General features: G+C 42.5%; 1 protein-coding gene across 5 annotated transcripts in view; it reads right to left on the bottom strand.

Moving 5' to 3' along the window:
• Positions 1 to 22,482, bottom strand: part of GLI3 (GLI family zinc finger 3) — a 235,289-nt gene that overhangs the window by 26,434 nt on the left and 186,373 nt on the right. For 4 of the 5 annotated variants that reach the window (XM_082192711.1, XM_082192712.1, XM_082192713.1 and 1 more), the window contains 2 exons: positions 22,140 to 22,256; positions 20,079 to 20,219 (listed from right to left, as the gene is read on the bottom strand). In XM_082192711.1, the coding sequence (XP_082048837.1) occupies positions 20,079 to 20,219; positions 22,140 to 22,256 (258 nt within the window). The remainder of the gene's footprint in view (positions 1 to 20,078; positions 20,220 to 22,139; positions 22,257 to 22,482) is intronic. The other variant, XM_082192714.1, reaches the window with a different exon arrangement.

Raw genomic sequence — 22,482 nt, 5'->3', positions numbered from 1 at the left:
TCAGTTTGCTGAAGTTAGCATTAATTTGGGCCATATGATGCCAGCTAACATTTTAGTAGGGACGCGGGTGGCGCTGTGGGTTAAAGCCTCAGCGCCTAGGGCTTGACGATCGAAAGGTCGGCAGTTCGAATCCCCGCGGCGGGGTGCGCTCCCGTCGTTCGCTCCCAGCGCCTGCCAACCTAGCAGTTCGAAAGCACCCCCGGGTGCAAGTAGATAAATAGGTACCGCTTACCAGCGGGAAGGTAAACGGCGTTCCGTGTGCTGCGCTGGCTCGCCAGATGCAGCTTTGTCACGCTGGCCACGTGACCCGGAAGTGTCTCCGGACAGCGCTGGCCCCCGGCCAATAGATGTGAGATGGGCGCACAAACCCCAGAGTCTGTCAAGACTGGCCCATTCGGGCAGGGGTACCTTTACCTTTACCTTTAACATTTTAGTAAAGTGAAGTAAATAAGAAAAGCAGATGAGCAGCTTGCATGACTCCTTTTTGAGGGATCTGAATACAGAAGTCCAAAATTCTCTTGATAAAATTTTGCTACTCTTTTGGCTTCCTTTGAAATTTCTTGGGTGTTTCTTTTGGGCTCCCCCCCCCCCGCCCAAAAAAATGCTGAGATGTTTCACCTTGCAGGAATTGCTAAAGCAGCTTTGAATTTTGATGGCAGCTGTGTCTATGGTGGGAAGAAGGCAAGGGTAGTACCAGATGTGCTTTGAATAGGCCCCTAAAATTACTCCATGCATAAATCTTCCATAGAATTCAACATATTGGCCTTATATTTTTTTTAAAATGTAGCGTATTGAATCCTTAACTTTAATATGCTCAATAGACACATATTAAATATAGAATAATTTTCTATAGATTATGGGCACGGGAGGTAGCTAAATAAAAAATAAACAAACTGTTTCAGTGTATCTGAATAAGTGTCCATACACACGAAAGCTCATACCAATAACTAACTTAGTTGGTCTCTAAGGCGCTACTGGAAGGAATTTTTATTTATTTATTTGTTTGTTTTGTTTTGTTTCGACTCCAGCAGACCAACACAGCTACCTACCTGTAACTGTTTCAAACTGCTAAGTGGCCCAGCCATCAATAGTTGGATGCTTTCTTATATGGTACAGCTGAAGGCCTTTATCTCTGTCTGCACATCTCATTATAAAATGAAAACATGCTAATGTACACATCAGCAGTGATTGGTCTTCCTTTGGCTCCAATGCTCCCACAGAGCACAGATTATTGTTCTTCACCTCACCATGTTTAAAATACCCTTACTTAATCCACTGCTACCATTACTGTCTCAAAGGGATGGCCTATTAATCAATCCTATTGGTGTTTTCATCACCCATCAATAGGTTAACCATGTCTACCATAGACATTTTAATGCTAAAGACAGAAAAGTCCCCAAGGATGCATCAATTGTTGGCCACTGTACAAAGAAAACACTGTATTCTCTGCCGAAGCTCTTTCTGTAGCAATTTAAACACAGTGAGGCAGACACAATATCCTGGAGAGGAAAACCTGCCTTATTACATTCCTGACCCACGAGAAAGGACCTACGCTTAGGGCATACGCTCAATCCACTGGGGAGCTGCAGAGAGGAAGTCATCTAATCTTAAAAATAAAGACAGTCGTTCCTTTTAATCTCTGATAAATTATATACAGTATTTATACATGCAAAATAAATGTATTTTTCTGGCTGAGCCTGAAAGGGATTCCTATAACTAGATTTTAAGTCTGTGGGTGTTTGCGCAGGCTTTGAGAGGTTGCTAGTAGAGTATTGAAAGACTGGAAGGTTTTCATTCCAGTAAGATCACGTTGCTTAACTTGAGATACACGTCTACATGGAAAAGTACTGAAAGTCTGCTAAGAGCAAAGCAGTAGGCCAGAAAGGCAGCAATTGCCACAGGAAATGGGACCTGAGCTAAAAGTCCTCATGATCTATGGCCAGGACCTGGCCAAGAAAGCTACTTAGGACAACTCCATGTGCTCAGGCCCCAGAGAACTCTTCAGGCAAGAAGAGAGGTGGTTCTGCAAGACTGGCACTTGTGTCCAGCAGGCAGCGTGATTGGCCAGGGCATGCATAAATACTAAAAATGTGGCTTTGCTACCCTTGGCGAGTCAATAGTATAGATTCCCAAACCCCATGTTCCAATACCTGACTTTGTGGAACCTGGGTTAGAGAATAAACATTCCAGGTCTGGCGACTGGTCTGGCCACCCAACCAGTCATATCCATCACAATGGCACGGATGCTTGAACTGGCTTGTTGCTTTTGCTCTTCCCCAATCTCCTCTGCACAATCTGAAACTAAAGACACCCCAACCCAACCCTCTGAGAGCAGGATGTTGTGCTGCTTTGTTATTAGCTCAAGGGCTAACAGAGGAAGCTGACATTTTAATGACTTCTGCGGAAATCGTCCTGAATTTCAAGTTTTCAGCAGTGGGCCAAAGTACTAAGTCAGAGTTTCCACACAACAAGGAGGCTCAAGGGGTGCAGTTCAGAGAGTAAAGTACACCTAGCCTTGAGTGGTTTCCAAACTTTGTAATTCCTTGGCTTGAACATAACCTCGGTCACTTGTAATCCTCACCTCATCACAGCCCCCCTGTCCCCCCTCATTGCTGTAGTATCACTTCAGGGACAGAAACCTCCCACTCACCACCAGCTGTAAGTTAAGTGGGTGGGCAGTCGGGGGGGTGGATGCTGATGGGTGGAAGGGGGCCTGGACATCAGGAGTTATGGAGTTGGGACTGGAATCACACTTAACTCATTCACTAATTCTCCCCCTCATTCCAGCTCTCCCACCCCCAGCAGGCTGGATTTCTTTGTGCTTCTCTGTCCCTGCTCACTGGAACCTAACTTTGCATGCCAAGCCTCTTAATCATCTTCTCTGTTCAACTTTAGAAATCTGTGATAGTTTGCCGGCTCCGTTGTTAAACTTGCGGTGAGGAAAAAGACTTGATACTCTAGCGGAGGCCTATCTGCCTGTGAACACAGGTTTACCGGAAAACACAAGAGGAAAACCAGGGGTTTCATTTCTGAGTCAGAACTTGGATTTTATCACACAGACAAAATATAATTAATTGTAAAAAATAAATAAAAATATTTCCCCGTGTGTCTTCCTCTTCAAAGTGGTACCCAAGTGCTAATGATAACCTTTGCTGCAGTGTCATACCACATGATTCTGTAGCCCACGTCCCATTAAATGAATAGCTCCTTCCATCATCCACTGGTAATACTAAGGGCTACTTCATGTATGCCATTTGATTTTTCTATATTCGATGACTGGAAGAGGAACATATGAAATGACTTCAGTGAAAAACACTGTGTTGTAGGTGATATTAAGCAATATGGACTTCTGCGTCCAATAAGAGTGTGTGTGTGTGTGTGTGTGTGTGAATTCTGGCTTTTGTGGTGCAGCCCCAAGTGATGGACCATGTGACTATGAACCAGTTGTTAGTTCCCAATACCCATTTTGAGAGCAGTTGTGTAGCACCATAATGAACAAGACAAACCTGGGGCAGAGAGGAATAAATGGGAGCAGAGCCCTTCACCATCTGACTGTTTTTGAATTTCTCAAAGGCCTTTTCAGTTTGATGGGGAAGGTTGTGCCAGTGCAATACCTTTCACGTATTGTGTTAGCAACTCTACTGAATAGGAATAGCATTAATAGGGAACTAAGCCAAACAATTCTGCCACACTTGCCAAACTAATGAATGCTGCCACAAACATGCTGATCACTGCAATCAGAGGATCGTCAGATATGAGATTTCTTCTCTATTGGTCAAATTAGTATTAACATACATCTTTGAATAGCTACAGCGTGTTGACTAAAAATAAAACAGATTTTCTGCTGCTCCAGTTTCACAATATAAATTCAATTTCTTTGGTATGTGGTAATGTACCCTAGGAATAAATAGCAGCCAAAAAGTTGAAGGTGGGGGGGTGGGGGTGCCATGGAAATGAATACACAAAAATCGTAACATACTGCCTAAACTACGGAACTTTTTACTGTAAATATACAGTACTTTTAAAGAATTTTCTCTGCAGTACAACACTGAGTTTTGGAAACAGCACAGAAGTAAGGTTTCTACCAGCAGGCTCTTTGAGTTAAAATGTAACTCTATATTCCAACTGCTTTATATCATTTTATATTAGAAGAGACAAACTACTTAATCTCATGAGCCAACATATAACGTGGTTTGATGGAACAAAGCAGGGAAACTGAGCAAATTCTGTTTCTAAATAAGAATGTGAAACTTTCCAAACTCCCACATTTATCCAAATCAACATCCACATGGCTTAGTGGAAAGTTCTTCACAGCACAAAATAACAAGCAAGAAGACCAACCAGATACTGAACTGTGCTGTCCGCCTGCCCCTTTATGTACACCCAGGTAGCCAGATCAAAATTGTATTTTTTTAATGTGGAAGAATCTGAGTTTGTGGTGCTTGAAATAAAGATCATCCATCATGTTCTGTGGGACCATGAATGAAGCCTCATGATCAGGAGAGCATTTGGATTCACACGCAACTTGCAGGTTCAGACCTGTTAGAAAAGAGGCCTGGTGGAGGCTTCTTCCTGCCACTCCAAATAGACAATACTGATCAAGATGGAACACTGGCCAGACGTCTCTAAGGCAGCATTCATGTATCTGTTCATTTGGAGTGAGGATCTGTCCTCCTCTGTCCATGCTTACTACTCTGCCAGGATAAGGAGTGGCAATTGTCTGGCTGAGGTTAAGAGTCTGCGATGGGGGAGAAGTGCAGTGCCCATCAGCAGTTTCCTGCACTAGCAAGGTGTTGGACCAGGTGATCTTTGAGGCACCAGGTGACCTTCCAACTTTATGATTGTCTAGGCTTGCCATTTGTCAAGTTGGAATAGAACTTAAGCATGTAAACTCCAATGTGTCTACGCCCAAATTGAAGAGTCATATCCCAGACTGTACACAGGTAAAGGACTGCACTTGAAATAATGAGTAACAACCAAAACTATCATTACTACTCCTACTACGGTCTGCTCTTTGTCGTAAGGTCCTAAGGAGGGTTGCAACAATGAAAATATACAATACTGAAATCAGTTTAAACAACTGCAGCTGGAAGAATAGGGTGGACGGACACACACACACACCAAGTGTTAAAAAGCTGGGGTAGAGAGGTGCATCTTCTGCAAGGAGGTGACACACAGGTGTTTGTAGGCAGTGAAAGATTGGATGCCGACCAAGAAACTGAAAGTGAACCCTGAAAAGACAGAGGTGTTATGTGTTCCAAGTTCAGGAGGCGGGGGAACTGCCTGTTCCAGACAGGGCAGCAAGGAGAATGTTCATAGCTTGGAGGTACTCCTGGATCCAACATTGTCCCTTGAGGCCAAGGTAGCCTCAGTGGCTAGGAGGGCCTATTTCAAGCTACTGTTGGTTTGCCAGCTATGGCCCCTTCTGGACAGAGATTACTTGGCCACTGCATTCCATGCTCTGGTAACTTCCAGATTGCATTATTGCAACGCACTCTTCATGGGGCTACGACTGAAGGTGACTCAGAAACGTCATCTGGTTCAAAATGCAATGACCAGATTTCTGGCTGGAGTTGCCTTTAGAACTCACATAACCCCTGCTCTAAAACGCCTGTGTTGGCACTCATATTAGTGTTACAAATGCTAAGTTAGCTGGCAAACTAGTCATAGCTGAAAACAAACACCTCCTGACAATACACTTCACTGACAATACTGGATCCAGGAGTATACCCAAGTTAAGGCCCTGTTCTTTCCAGGGAAGGCAATCTCTCTACCACTCAGGCCCAAGAACTTGGAACATCTAACACCTCTTTGTCTTACCAGGAGTCAGAGGAGATTTACTGACCCATTTGCAGGCCATCGCTGCTTCCATGCACCAGTCTAGCACCTAAAATACCTTTCTGGATTCAGATCGAATGGAGAGATAGAGCTGAGCATCACTGGCTTATGGATGACACCTCCCTCTAAATCTCCTGATGATGAGCTCCCAGTGGCTTCAAATTGGCGTTAAATAGGATGGGGCGAAAGATGGAACCCTATAGGATGTCACAGAACAATTCCAATGATGCAGAGCAAAAATCAGAAGCTCAGTTGAACAGAAGTACATGACGCTGATATTACGCATGCAGCTAAGTAACACTGGAGTTCAGAGCAGAATAAACTATGTGACTTCAGACTTCAGGGTGGGTTTCAGATTCTTGAATGCTCCTTTGCATTAAAAAGCAAAGCATAGAGTGTGGCTGTGTTAGATCCTGATTTCTTTCTGGTTTGCATTTTTTAATTAATTAATTTTTCTTCTTAAAAACAAATGGGAACACTAAACAAATTGGATCATCACCATCATCATAGTCTGAAATGGCATAGCTCAAAGTTCAACTGCATCTGTAGATCAGCCCTATGTAATTGAAGGCCCCAACAATATAGGACAGAGCTTTCCAAACTATTCATGTCAGTGACACACATTTTAGACATGCATCATTTCGCAACACAGTAATTCAGTTTTACTAGCAAACTGGAGGTTAAACGAACCTCTTTCCAGCTCTGGGAGGAGCATGGGGAGCATTCGCGTGACACACCAACACACTGCAGCCAACACACTAACATGTTGTGACACAGTTTGGAAAGCTCTGCTATAGCATGTGGTCTGGTTTAAAATCTGCTCCTGGAATTCTTAATGCTTCAGTATTTGAAGATTTATACTGACCTGGAATTAGGTAGCCAATCCAAACTGAAAGAGAGCAACAGTGAAAGCAGCACTTAGGCAATTGTATGTATATACATCTATGAATGTAGATGGAATTCAAGAAGAGAAGGGAAAGTGTGGAGTCTCATGGGCACTGAAAAATGCAAGGCGGGGGAACTAATGAATGGATGGACATAGCTCAGCTGCTTAATCTTCTTCCATCTGAAAATTTAGCGTTTTCTTACCTGCCACTTCATTTCCTACTACTGTTCTGTCTTTTAGTGCTTTCTTGACACATGTAGGAAAGGGTAAAAGCTAATGAGTGTGGGTGTCAGCACAATATAAATTACTACGAAGGGAAAACTTGATGCATGGCTCAGGATCTGAAAGTGGAACGTCCGCCATTGTTTGCGATTATGGATCACATCACAATCTAATAGCAATTTTTATTTAATCAATAATTTCCATGCTGAACAGACAGGCCTGTTACAGAGGATCGACAAGCAGGTACTGATAACAACACGGCTCGTTATTAATCTTTACCCTGCCAGCTTATCAGCCAAACTACTGTAAAAACCACAACCAAGATGGATTTAGAAACAAGATTCCCCCCACCTCGCCTCTACTTCATCCTCTGCTGTTTTTCAGGTACCTAATGTTTCATACTTTATACACAAAATATATTTTGAGGAACCTGAGGCTTGAATTACATAGAAAGGCAATTCATATTAGGCAATTTCACAAATCAGTGGGAACTAGCCCAATGCTCAGTACCATTATAGGCTAATAAATCATACTTTCTCTTTGAGATGTCAATCGCCAAAGCCCTTTGTAAAAATGTTGGCATCTGTAATTCAGCAAAGCCTTTTCATCTTGAAATAAGATGCTCTAGACTGATAACAAGAATAATCCTCTCTTGATCAAAAAAAAAATCTGCATTTTACCAATTAAAGCTGCTGCCAGAAGCCAAATGGGGCAGCACTGAGACTCCACTGAAGTTTATCTCTGCTAAACACAAGGAGGAATACAGTTAAAGCTTTGTTTCATTTTCAGCCTGACTACTTTATCTCACTCTAAGAACTGCAGCATCTTGGCCCTGGTGATACCACAAGAATGGGATACGCAGACCTCATACCTACACTACAAGCCACCGCGGCTCCCCACTCCTGACAAAGACACCACCCATTCATTTTCAAGATTAGACACCCGACACCTTGAAGAAAAGTCACAGCAGCCCGCAAGTTTCCCAAAAAGGAAAAATGCTGGATTTATTACACCGCGATAAAAAGATCAGATGCATCCTTCTATTAAAAGGCTGTACAAACAAAGGGCACAAGGAAGCTAAAGAAAACAAATTTCCACACACACACCCCTGCCAAAAGTACAATGTGAACTTCAGGGTCAAACGTGCTATACAAGATGCCTAAGCAATTTGAAATAAATACACATATAAGCTCAGTGTACTATATTAATAACTTTTAAAAAATCCTGTTGGATCGGACCAAAAGTCCATTTAACCAAGCGTTCTGTTTCCAACCATGGCCAGCAGAAGGCAAGAAGGCAACTATCACCTCAAACTGCCTAATTCCCTTAACTGGTATTCAGAGGTATACTGATTCTGATCTGAAGATTACACTGAGTTATAGTTACATTCATATAATCTGTGAATTCATGAATTTTTTAAGCAATCTACGTTTATGGCCATCATTGTGCCCTGTGGAACTGAATTTTCTAAGTTAGTTATACACTGTATGAAGCAATATATTATTTGCCTGTTCTGAACCTTTTCTTGTTTGTTGTTGTTGTTTCCACTGGGCAACTCTATGAGATCCAGTATAACAATGATTTTTTACTTCCTGTTCTTCATACCCTTCGTAATTTTATAAACTCGAATCAGGCATAGTGCCATTTTTAAAAATAGGATTCTGTGCATCAGCCGTACACCGTGAAATATAGGAACCATGCATTATAGGCAAGTCCTGGACAATTGGACTGAAATGACTGGAACTTATTGCACTCCTCCCTCTACATTTTAATGGGGCTTGTGCAGACTTTGCCAGAAGATTGCACCCTAAACAGTTATTTACCCAAGCAGAACTAACACATCCATGAGGTATGAGGCAACCAAGTACCTATGTGTACAAAATACTGAACTTGCAACTTTGTGTACCAACGTTTTAGCAGTGATGACTGCAATTTGGCCCTTCAGAGCAGAACATTCTTAGGGCTCTTTGCCAATTCAAAGGCATGGGAGTTAACATTAGTATATGAAGAAGACCAACCCTTCATAACAAAAAGGAGCACTTATATACTTATCCAGACATTTTGCTTACTCCATCCTGCGATCTCAGCCTCAGTAATGATACTTTTAGCTAAAACCAACTAGAGGACAAACAGTAATTGTTCTTTTCAAGATGAAGCATGTGGGAGAAGTTTTCTTACCACACCCTGTCAACTGAACTGCACGGAAAAGAAATTTGGCTGAACAATAAATATCACGATTAAAAGAACATAGGAGCAGCATAGGTCTGGATGAAATATGCTCTTGGTTAGGTCAGGTGTCATCTTAAACTAGTGATGCTCAAGGAATGTGATGCATACGTATTCCAAAAAAGCAAACTTACCCATATGTAAGTTGGAATATCACACTTCTCTGAATTTTTCAGAGATGGTCTGAGGGCTGCATTAAAAAAATCCCAGTCTTGTTTTACAGATAATACCTACTCCAAAGCAGCTCGAAGGGCTGTCTAAGGTCGTGACCGCTGTGTGTACAATGAAGGTGGGTCTGCAAATGCCCTCAGAAACGAAGAGACCCGACAGAATGCTGTCCTTCATCTGAGGAAAAGATGACTGACACAACAGCCAAGTGGCAACAACCATATTCTGTGCAGTATTTCCGGGAGGAATTTATTTATTGTTTAAAAAAACTACATTCCCCCATCACAAAATTCCAGGGTGGGTTACAACAAATATATAAAACAAGATATTAAAAGAACATCTACAGCATGTTTCACGTCCTGTTGGCTCCTAAGGATGTTGTGTTCCCATTTTAAATGTGCACACAGTGGTTGCGGCGTTTAGCATGGGATTTTTAGCTGCTTTGAGTGTTATCACGGGTAAAACAAGACTGGTTTTTTTTAATGGCAGCCCTAGGATGATGTCATAATACTAAGTACAAATTTATGGTTGTTTGGGGTGGATTTTATAAACCACCAAAAACCCTGTATGGAAACAGAATGGAAAAAGCTTAGGAAGGAACACATATGGAAGTGACAAGAGACTAGAAACAGACAGACTCGTCTGCCCTTATTTTAAACCACTTCTGAGGGCACACTTCTCCATACAAAGGTGGGTGCTTCATAGTAATAAGCGATGTTCAGGTATCATTTGGAATCTTGGTTCAGTTGAAAAACTCCTCTGCAGGCAATACTTCCAAAGGGGATACTAATACTATATCTGCACGTGACAGAGAAAGTCTCACTATTACCCAATGAAAATTCAATGCAGTTTTCTGATGGATTCAGTGCTACCTAATGAAACAGACTTTTCTTCACTATTTTTGGAATTATATGGCTCCTTTTAAAAATCATTATAGGAAAGATGGAGTAAAAAGAGTAGATGATAAAGAATGCTGAACTAGCTATATATTGTTTTATAGCATCTAATTACAATAGTTCAGTTTTCCTGTTGGTGAGGTACAAATTTTGATAACAAAACTAAAGCTATCGCAAGAGAAAATTTTACACGTAAAATTGCAAATGCATAGTTAGAGGATTTGCAATTTTCTACTTATGAGGGGGGAAAGAGAGTTTTACGCAGTGCCACACTAAAGTTGAGAATGTCCTATCTGATTTACAGTTTTCCTCACACCTTCTCTTTCATTAGTCATGTTCTACACAGGAGTGTTCAGAATAAGGTTCAACTCCTAAGTGATGCCAGGTGTGTAAAATAAATTTACATGTGTGGGGTTCTATTTGACCACATTACATTTAAACTGGATTCTTAGTGCCTGCATGTACAGCATTTGCCTATCAGCATGGCAGGCACACAGACCATGAATTCATGACCATCTCACACTGCATACGTAAGAACATGTCCCCCTGCACAGGGAAGTTTATTTTATATGCACTGAGAAGCAGCAATACAACTGGAAGATGCTGAATTTGGAAGGAAACACCCAGTCCGTTTTAACCTGTGCAGCCAATTTTTGAGCAGACACCTGAAAACACCCAGAGCAAAACCAGTTGCAGAGGTCTCTCCTTAAAAAAAAATCCACTACTGAAGCAACTGATAAGAACATCAAGCTTCTTCATACACCCACAAATGGGGGGGGGGGGATTAACTTGTAAATTCATCTCAAATCTCACTATACACAGAAGAGACACCAGTAACTATGTGGAATTGCACCAGCAGAGGAGCACCAAAATGAAACAAAGCCCACCAGAGTCACGCTTAGGAGAAAGATGCAAAACCTCAATGGGAGGAAGCTTGCAGGGTGGGGTTTTTATTCAATACCAATGGGAGCATTTCCACTGACTTAACTCATCTTTTTATATCGTTCCCCCAGTGAGCGGCAGAACCCGGCAGTGGTTGCGCTAGCTGTCTCTCAAGACCCCGAAAGGCACATTCCTTTTACAAGCACATTCTCGGCTTGCCTTGATGAGAAAGATGCATCCTGAAAGGGGACAGGGAAAGTGCCAGGAGTTGCTGGCGTCGTCATGGGCTGCACATGCAAAACAGCTGCAGAGCAACCATGAGGCGCGTCTGGAATTACTTACCCTTGAGACCAAGAACACTTACGCAGTTACTTTTGATGAGGGTTAGAGGTCTGCGATGCAATTTTCTTGTATATATATTTTAACAGAAACATTCCACATTATAGTTCAGTGTGTGGAAGGGAAGACGGAGAGGGAGACTCACACAAAAGGGGGGGGCAAAGATTTGCCTTCAAGTTATGGCTGAAACACTGAAGCTGCTGCCCCAGAGTGGAAAAGCAATGGAAAGTACATTGGAGGCAAGCCTGGCTGGCAACTGGGGTGGTGTGGATGAAGAAGAGGACAAGGGGGGCCTGGGCTTCCTCCTTGGCATGGCCCTTGCTGCTTCCAGGGCAGAGTCAGCAGGTCTTGTCATGGCAGCAGTGGCCAGAGGAGGAACAGCTGGTGGTGCTTCCAGTTTGGACCTCGCAGGTCGGAAGTGGAAGAAGGTCTGAGGGAGGGCAACTGGGTCATGCCAATGTAGGTATATAGTAGGAAAACGTTGGCCTTTCTTTCAAAATAAAATGCAGCATTAAGGAAAGCTGCTCTCGCAGATCTGGCTGCTCGGATATCTGAGTCAGCCATTTGTGTAATGAGGACTGGGTACAAATTCCCCATGTTCAGATAAGTGAATTTTCACATAATGAGAGTTCAGAGAGTGGGACCTGCACATACTTCAAAATCTTGAGAAGGCAATTCCCCGTTGCTACTTTCTGTAATGTTTATTTCTCCTATATATCCCAAATTTGTTAAATGTGCAGGCCTCTGAAAATAATCCATATAGTTATAGTAGACTGAGTGCTCCATCCTGGTAGTCCTATAGGCGGTAAACCAAGCTACTGAGCATCCTGGAAGGGGCATTGCTGGTGGTCTGGTAGCAATTTAATAGAAGTTGTATGGTGGGTGGGAGTCTTCATGCTGGGAGTCACCAGCAAAGGCATGCAAACTAGTCATTCTACTATCCCTAAAAGGATTCTCCAGCAGCAGATCCTATTTGGTTGGTATTACCATCAGCACATTTCAATTTCACAGAATACAACAAATGCAGAAAAGGCACATGCATGCTCACATGCTCATCCTCTGTGTCTGTTATGCACAGAAGATGGTCAGTTAACACCATGTAATCCCCTAGAGTGAATGAACAGAATAATCACTGAAGCAGCCTCCTGTTTCTAGTTTATGAAAGGCCATCTTTGCTGGTGATAACAGGGAGGATGTGAATCAGGATCACTGTTCCAGGCCCCACACTTAACTGGTGGGCCCCACCTGGAAGAAGCTCTCCCCCCCCCCCCGGCAGTACTTAACAAGGTGGCCAAGGGCATCCACTGCAGTCTGGCGGGCCCCACTGGCTGCGAACATCGTGAGAGCTGTGTGGGCACGAGGCTGCCATCTATCTGCAACATCCCCTGTGACCTTCAAGGTGCTTCGAGCAGCAGCCAACAATGAATCACTGCTATTGGGGCTGGCTGGCTGGCAAGGAGGAGGAACAGAAACAACATTTGTGTCCCCTTTCATAAAATTTGTACACCACTGGATTGGGGGGGGACCCCCCAAAGTGGCTTATGAAAATAAATGGCACTAGCTCTGGCTGCTCAGAGGAGGAAGAGGAAAATGGAGGAAAGAATGACCTCAATAAGACCCCCCACCCTCTGAAGGGAATCATACCCCCTAGTTATACTTTCAGTGGGAACCAGAATGTCTGAGCAGGAGCAAGGCCCTTTGAATTCAGTGAGGCTTACCAAACAAAAAGCTGAAGTAACAAAAATCTGCTTGCACTACAAACCATTCCAGAACCTATTCAAGTGTGGATTCACTACCCAGAATTAAATTAATTAGTATTTCACTCGAAAAGCACTGAAGTTTTCAGACATCTGTGATGGGAGTTCAGGGGTAAGATGTGGAGCGGACAGCTTCTCACTAAGAACAACTGGCGTGCTTTCAAAGTGATCTAGCATGAGAAATGAAGAATAAAAATGAGGGCCAGGGATGTTTAGTCCAGTCCACTTCCAGTCCTACGTCTTTACTCCCCTATTCTTTAATGAGTTGTTTTGCAAGCAGTTGGAATGTGTGAGTGAATTGTGGGAAAGATTTTTCTTCCTATGTGTTCCTTAAAATTCTGCCTCCCCCCCCCCCCTTTAAATGATGTGTAGATTGATTTCAAAGAAATTAAGCACTTCCTCTGTTTGTTAATGCTGGGGAAGAGAAGGATTGCAACCTCAATTTAATTTAATTTATGAGGAAGGAATTATGTGGTGATTGATGAATGGGGGTAAATTAATTGAAGAGAAACTGATGGTTACAGATACAAATGCACTCATTTTGCATTGTATTTTATCAGAGGTTCCTCACTGAGAAGCAACCCCAAACCCACTTCTCTGAAAAGACAGTTCCTCACCATCACCACCTTCCTGTGTAACATGCAGCAGCTGGTGGTGGGGGGGAGCACTAGCAGTGTCCCAAAGCACACTCCCAGTTTTAAAAATCTCAAGTTCATTTCCCAGCAGACATTCGAGGGTTTCAGATTGTGAGCCAGAGTGAGGGGGGGGGGGAGATGGAAAAGTACTGGCTTAGCACAAGGCCCCTTAAATGCCACAAAGAGCTGTCACTGTAACCAGATAACTACGATTCACAATACAGTGAGTGTTAAATAAACAAGTTGCATGCACACAATATTTATGTACATCCAATGTAATTTTTTAGGTTCATTTTTGGTTCTCAATTGTGAGGTGCCTCACTTCCGATCTTAATGAAACAAGAACTGTAAGAGTCTTTCGTGACCACTTCCAAATGTTATTTTCTATGAGTCTTGATGGGGTTAGAAGGTGGAAAGCCTGCTAGTACAATATGGATAGCTTTGCACTTTCCATTACAGTGGTACCTTGGGTTACAGACGCTTCAGGTTACAGACTCCGCTAACCCAGATATAGTACCTCCGGTTAAGAACTTTACTTCAGGATGAGAATAGAACCGCCGCAGGAGGCCCCATTAGCTAAAGTGGTACCTCAGGTTAAGAACAGTTTCAGGTTAAGAACAGACCTCCAGAACAAATTAAGTACTTAACCCGAGGTACCACTGCATTGTATTCAACATTGGTTGAGATCCTTTGTTTATGGGCTATTTGTTTTTTAGCTCCTCCCTGTTGAACTCTAATGCATGCAGAGGACTCAGTGGTGTCTTTCAGCCCGCCACAACAAAATCAGGATTCTGAGGCTGAAACTAAACAACTGTCACTAGAGGCTCAGATAGAGAATGGTGCCTTTTCCAGCTCCAGCAGGTTCACCAGCTATGACTCCTTTCAGACAGAGATGATTTGGCCAATGTAGTCTATGCTCTGGTAACCTCCAGATCAGACTACTGCAACATGCTCTTTGTGGGGCTGCCCTTGAAGATGACACAGAACCTTCAGTTGGTCCAAAATGTAGCAGCCCGATTACTGCCGGGGGTCCATTTAGATCTCATGTACCCATTGTTTTAAAACAGCCGCCTTGGTTGCCACTTCATTTCCGGGCCCAATTCAAGGTGTCCACATAGAATCATAGAATCTTCCAACTCTTAAGATTCAATGAGTACACCACTGTTGTATTGTTGGTTGATGTTGCCCTGTTGGTACAAGTTTCCTCACAATAAAGCTGAGCTGATTGGTCATGAATCCACAGACCCTGACCTTCACAGACACCATTGATAGACCCCAATGCACCGAAGACACTAAGCACCACCTATTCCACAATGCCCAGCAAATGGTCCAGGGAGCACAGCAGGTGAAACCTGCATCAAGGAGAAACACTTGCATTAAGAGCTGACAGTAAGAGCTGTTCGACAGTGGAATTTGCTGCCAAGGAGTGTGGTGGAGTCTCCTTTTTTGGAGGTCTTTAAGCAGAGGCTTGACAACCATATGTCAGGAGTGCTCTGATGGTGTTTCCTGCTTGGCAGGGGGTCGGACTCGATGGCCCTTGTGGTCTCTTCCAACTCTATGATTCTATGATTAGGCAGGGTGTTGCCCCTTTAAGCAGTTACTCACTTAACATAAAGATATACCATATTTTCCCTCCCCCATGTATAAGACGCCCCCTATTTTGGGGGACTCCGATTTGGGGACTCCCCGCTCTGCACTATCTGTGTATAAGACGAGCTCAAATTTTGAACATTATTTTAGAGTAAAAAAACATAGTCTTATACACAGAAAAGTATGGTAAATTGGGGCAAAAACCTGCTCTCAGCTAATCAGGCAGCAAACTTTTGACAATAAATATATTGTATCAACACCTGCACCATCTTAAAGCGCTCTCACGTTCCCTCACATAGGAGTCAATGCTGCTTCTAAGATGTTGGGTTGTATCCAATGCTGCTGTTGCATTAGTTGAACAAATGTCTGCTCACACAACAGGACTTTCTCTTCCTTTTCTCCCCGCTAGAAACCACTAAGCATGCACCCTAAAAAAATCTGCTCCTGGTTGGGTGGCTCTCTGGCCTGGAGCAGCTTCTAGGGGCGCACGGAAGGCTGCAGGAGGGAGCAAAAGTCTGTTCTTCTTGCGCAACAGCAGTGTTGTCTACAAACTTATGTCTGTTACAGGACACCATCTAAAAAACAAGGAAGTATGTCTCATTTCAGCACTATTGCACTTACCCAAATTCAAATTTAAATCAATTGATTAACCAAGTAACTCCTTAAAGCTCATGACTGATTAGCTAAGGTTTATTTAATTGGAATAACAGTCCTAAGCTGGCAACCTGGTGACAAACTTTAGAATTTATGTGCGTATATGTGAACACACATTAACACCAACAGTTGCTATGGGTGCATATGAAAATCTTCATGCACTTCCCACTGAACTTCATGGATGTGTCTGATGTGGACAGAAAGGTGTCTCATCATCCCAAATCACTAGCTTCATGCAAAAAATGACAATCAGAGCTGGGATGGGGCCACGCTGCCTCTCTGATGAAGGCAAGTTGGAAAATTAAAGCCTTAAAATCTGTGAGTTTGGATGTATAATTATTGCTCTTCTGGTCTTTGCTACTATGCAATCAAACTTTCATCAAAGAAAGGAATTTTCTGCTACAAAATCAATAGGAAAGCATCAAGAAAAATAAATCTAATTTCTTTGAATTATGTATCTTCAAGTGTATTTTAAATAAAGAACAGTTATCACTAAGCCTTCATAGGAACAGCAAAGAAATACAGCACTGTTTCAAATTTCTGACTGCCATTGTATTCATACATAAGAGTAACTTCAGTCTTTTTCCTTCTGGGGGCAATTTTCCTAAACAAACACTTATCTTGATGCCTAACTTAACCAATCTCTAGTAATTTGTATAATCTAACAGATAGCTGCATTAAAAAAACAAAACTGAGGTTCAACGAAAAGCAGACTAAGGGAAGGGGTGGAATATACAGCATCTTATTAGCTTCTGGGCGCAGAAGTGAATTTATCACACACTTAAAACTAACGTGCTCAGCCCAATTATAATATCTTGTGGGCAAAGAAATTAATTAAAGAGTAGAATGATTAAGGGCCCAGCAGCAAACCAAGTTTGAAAAATAAATAAGGTCTTTTTGTTAGGGTTTTCTCAAAAGGAAAGAAAGAAAGAAAGAAAGAAAGAAATTCAACTGGTAATATAAGGAGGTAATCTTTTTAGGGGTTCCGTGCATTGTAAATGAGACTGGCAGGAAACCCAGCAGTCCAGGTCATAGTTCTGCTCTCTAACTTTGTGATTTGCTAATGTGAAACACATGCATCCCTTTTGCACAAAGTTCAAATAACCCTGGAATTCCAAGAGTGTAGCTCAGTGACTGAACCAGAACAAGGGCAGAACTTGTCAGGATTTAAGAGCTTTCAGCAAAGCCCTTCAATTGCAGTCAGCACCCCATTCCTTAGAAGGATATCAATTATAGATAGTGAGTTGCTTTAGCAAGGGGAGTCAGTGCTGTCAGACACTAGATAGACAACCATGAAGAATCATGAATCTTTCTATTAACTGTAAAGGAGAGGGAGGCTGGTGGCAGGGGCGGGGGTGGTGGTAGAGGGAAAGGATGGATAGGTGCTATAAATAAGGCAGACCCTCTGAATAGTTTAACACACTGCCTGTTAGAGCATGCATCACAAACATTTTAAGAAATTTCAGTTCTAAACAGCACATGGAACTTGAAAATTCGCTCCAACTAATGAAAATTGCTACAGCGTCAAAAACTACCTAAGTGGTTTGATCATTATTGTATTGATCTGTATATTTATTTTGTTTATCCACTCACAGGATGGGACAGTCTGGATATGAACTGGAAACTGGTGGCTCCACACTGCATTTTTAAATGCTGTTTAAGAATCTTGAGACAGCAATGAATAAAAGTATCATTTCCTTCCGCCTAGGATGACCACTGCCAGCTATGTGACCTTTAACATCTAAGCTATGGCATTACCTGAAATGCTACTGAAAGATTCCGGTAACAGCAGGAAAAAAATGACAAAATCACAGCATATGCTACTGGCATGGTATTCAGCATTGAGATGGCAGTTGGCACATCCCACTTATTTGCTGGTGCAGCAAACTCTAAAGCTGTGATTTTCAAAACTTTTGTCCTTGCAGAAACCTTCATATATTTGGTCACCTGCTGCAGAACACCTGTAGATTGAGGAAACCAGGGAACCACCCATAAGCACCCACTAAATTTGTAGAGTGCACTGATTAGGCCCACGGAAAGAACGTCCTAGAAGAGTAGAAGTTGGCCTATTATCATGCTTTATATCAAAGAAAGCCTTACGAGCTTCCATGGAACACAGTTTGAAAACAACTGCTCTAGTGAGTTTGACTGCTCTAGGAGACTTTGACACTCCCTTCTTGGGGAAATACGTTTCCATTGGTCATTGATGGTCTTTCAGAGCCATCTAAAAACCTATTTATTTACTTGGGGCTTTAGGTGTCCCAGGTGCCAAATTGTAATCATTTTAATGCTTGTGTGCTTAGCTATTTACTGTTCTTGTGGAACATTTTGCAATGGTGTTCTAATGGTATGATACCTCCCTACTCTGGGCTCCTGTATGGAAGGGCAGTGCAGCAGTCAGATAAATAAATGTTATATGCTACAATGCTGGTCTGTGACTTGTGGGTCGTGGCCTGATCCAAGGTGGGTCACAACCACCATGCAAATATATAGTAGAACATTAAGAAGTAGGTCTCCGAATGCATGTTTGAGTTAAAAGTGGATCCTGGGTTTGAAAATGTTGAAGATACCTGTGTTATAGTGAACAAAACATGATGTAATAGCATTGACTTTCATAGGCTGACACTCATGTAGGACTTGCCTCTCTGATTTGTAGAAGAAAGGAAGATACTTGGAAGAGGAATCTGGAGCAGAGAAGCAGCAGGCAGGGAAAGGGTTGTGCACTTTGCCCTTCATAGACTAACAGGGCTGCAAGGAGGATAAAAGGGCAGCGACTCTGGCCACACACTGAGCTCTTGTAGCTTGGAAAAGAAAGTTACAAATGGAATAAAATAGATCTCTATAAAAAACAACTTACTTGTCTATAAATCTCTATGGATCTAAGGTGCTGCTTTCAGTTCTTGGGAAGGAAGTACAGGATGCAAACAGAACAAACTGACACATTCCAGCAAGCCAGGTAAACAAATGTCATTTTTTTGAGATAAAAAGTATTATATTACTTGGCTTCTATGTTGTATAAAATTCACCTAATGCTTTCGACCAATGAGTGAATAACACCTGAGGCCAGATAAATATCACTTATTTAGTTCTTATGTAACTCTCACCTGGAAACTCAGATTATATACTGCATGTTACAGTGACTTTTGGTAAAATGTTGACATGCCTATGAAATCACCTATACTCCATGGCTTGCTTGCTGAGCATTCAAAAACCCAGAGACACAGTAGTGAACAATGACAGTTGGCTAAAGTTTGGGAAATTGTGTTTGAACATTTTTTTAAAGAAACACCTGGGTTGTCAACTTTCAAGTGTGAATGTCATCTTTTACATACTTTTGGATGTCACTTGTATTGTAGATATCATAGGAGGTATGTTAAGAAAGCAGAAACAATAAGATTCATTAATACATATTTACTTTTAAGTAGCTAGTATTAACTCTCCTGCCACTAATGCTATGGGGTTTTGCCTTCATCCAAGGGAACTACAATAACACAATGTACTCTTATTCTACCAAGTAATCCACTTCAGCTTACACACACAACAGAAAATTGATACATAAAATGCACCACAAATCCTTTAGGGTGTGGGGGGGGCGTTTCTCAGTCTCCCCTTTCTATTGTTACAGTCCCATTTGAAAGGGAGGGGAATCAAACTTGGCAAGAGGTTAATAATAACTCATGTCCAGCTTACTATTACTCAATAACTATCAAAGCCTCTGATTCAAAATAGTATTTTGTGGCTTACAGGATCAGAGCCATTACACTCTCTATTGAAGACTTTATTGAATTTTACACTAAGCTTTAGCTGACTGAACAGGTCAAACGCTATAGCTCAGAGTTTTGCTTTATTCGCAGAAACTCAAACTCCTCTCCAGCCCGCAATGCTGTTTGCAAAGAAACTTGACTCAGCAAAGGGTCACAGAACCTGCCCCTGCAGAAAAGGTCACATACTTTTCAAAACCAGCTCCTGAATGCCATTAACTTACATGCACTAGCTGCTCCTGCGTGTCAAACTCTCGCGAACAGCCTTCCCAGTGGCAGTTTGTCTCGTAGACCACTTCAGGCTCCTGCTTGCTTTCATCTTTGTCCCCTTCTTCTTTAACGAGCGTCATGCCTTCAGGTGGCTCCTGGGGGAGTGGGGATAAGAGGGAAAGGGTGTAAGAAAGAGGGGCAGAATCCCCTAGCTTCAAAAGTACCAGAAGGGTGTGGGAAGGAAACCTCATTCACTGCCTTTCAGCAAAACCCCAAAGCCCAGAGTTAATCTTGTAAAGCAAAGAAGGAGAAATGGACAATTTCTGCACAGCTGTGTCATGTGCTCCCTAACTATTTTGAGAAAACCCGAATATATATATGGCTCTGCTGTGTCCTATGCACTTTCCATTTGCTTCTAAGACTTTTGGCTAAGGTCCTGTCTGCCATAGGTGCAAAGCCTAAGTTCTCAACTTGTGAAATGAGGATGGCAAAAGACAGAATTGTTTGGGAAACCAGTGGGATATGGAGATGCTGTTAACCAGTCTAAGCCTGATTGACTGGGAGAACTATAAATCAAGCCACAATTTTAAACAGAGCAGTCCTCTCAGGCACAGGTGGCATAAGAACGGTGGTCAACAATCATCAGCAAAATGCAGGTGTTGGCCAGGCAGTATGGTGTTCAGGTGGCTGGTCAAAAATGGATGACATCTTCTGAGTCATGGCCTCTGAACTACCTGGAAACTGCAACCTTTCCACAGCAGATGTTCATTTTACCATGACTGAGCAACTTTGGAGTTTCCTTACCTATACTTTTTTTGGTCCTTCCTTTCTAACAATGAAAACAAGAAGACTTATTGTAGTGATTCATGATTGCACACGCATATGCAGCCACACAAAAGTACAGCAGTCATTTTATATCATTCTAGTATTATGGACTGTTATGCATCAGGGTGTAAAACTTCAGCATTCAACTCTTCTTAGACAGAGAAATACATTGAGTTAGCAAAGCTGACGGGGAAGATCCGGAACCAGCGTGACGGACTGTTTCAAAAGGACTGGAGCAAATTTATATTATATATGAAAGAGTATTGTAAACATCTGAAAACGTTTGTAGCTTTCAGTTGAAATGTTTTGTAATGACATTATAAGGAACTGATTTACATTTAACAAGGGGAAATATAAAAATAAGAGAGAAGGTAAAAAAGTGGTTATAGAAATACTAAGATTAAAGTAAATATATATGGAAGTCAGGAAGAGGGGTGGGAGGAGGTTAATGCTCTGGTAAGAGCGGGGTTTGAGTTTATTGATGTATGTATGTATATTGTGATTACAAAGCCTGGGCAGTGCGTTTAGAGGTGCTGGGCTGCCCAGGCGACAAGACCCCCCCCCCACCTTGCTGATGTGGTCCAAAAGAAAAGCAGGAAGGAAAGGAAAATACATTTGACAGCAGCTTGGCTGTAGGAGTTGCCAGAAGCAGGTGCAGAAGGCACCATCCAACTGCCTTAGGGACTCCACTCCAGGTTTGTGTTTACTCTTCAGCCTTTTCTTCTCCCAAAGATATCCCACAAGGCAGTGGAGGTTTAGGATCAGAGTTTTCCTAGGTGGGCTACCTTCCCAGGTTGACGAGCCCCATCTGACCCTCACTTCCATCTACAGCATGTGCAGAAATCACCTTCTTGACCACTGAACCCACCATTGGTCTCATCTGCTCAATCTGCCAGAGCTTGTTTTTGCATGCAGGGGAAGTCCCTAACTCACCAAGGTTTGAGACCCATTGACGACCCTCACTAGGTTTAGCTGTTCCCAGGGTGTGGTCACTGTTGCATTCTGACAGCTTCTAGGAGTCACAGGTGAAAGCTGAGTGCAGGGTGGGGACCAAAGGTGGACAAGCTACACCAGAAGAAGCGTGATTTTCGCCCCGCCCCCATACTACTCCTCCCCTAACACCCCAGGATTAGGGACAGGTACACGGTATGTACATTGAGGCCATAGCCTCAGAGCCAAAATGTGCCAATAATTTGTGGATGATGAATAGCTAAGAGAAAAAGGGCATTTGTGGACCCTCGTTGTTTTACCTGCATGCTTCCTGCACCTGGGCTGGGGAGGTCGTCATCTGGTTTTATCTTTGAACGCTTGTTATGCATCGGGTCACCTGTGCTGCTCACTGCAGACTCGCTCGTGGGTTTGCTCTGCTGTACATATTTACGTCCCAAAAGATACAAATACATGATTTCAAACAGATACAAGCAGACCCTTCTGAGCAGCTTTATTTGGACAATTTCCAGAATATTTGCCTCTTTAGCAAAAACAACCAAGTCTCATAGCACCTTAAAGACCAACAAATTTATTATAGCATAAATTTTATAAACTACAGATGATTTAATCAGATGATAACATGTCTTGGGGGGGTATGTGTAC

The sequence above is a fragment of the Podarcis vaucheri genome (genome assembly GCF_965113315.1).
Source record: "Podarcis vaucheri genome assembly, chromosome: 12".
Taxonomy (NCBI): Eukaryota; Metazoa; Chordata; class Lepidosauria; order Squamata; family Lacertidae; genus Podarcis; species Podarcis vaucheri.
Note: the sequence above shows the minus strand (reverse complement) of the source record. Positions and strands in the feature narration are given on the sequence as shown.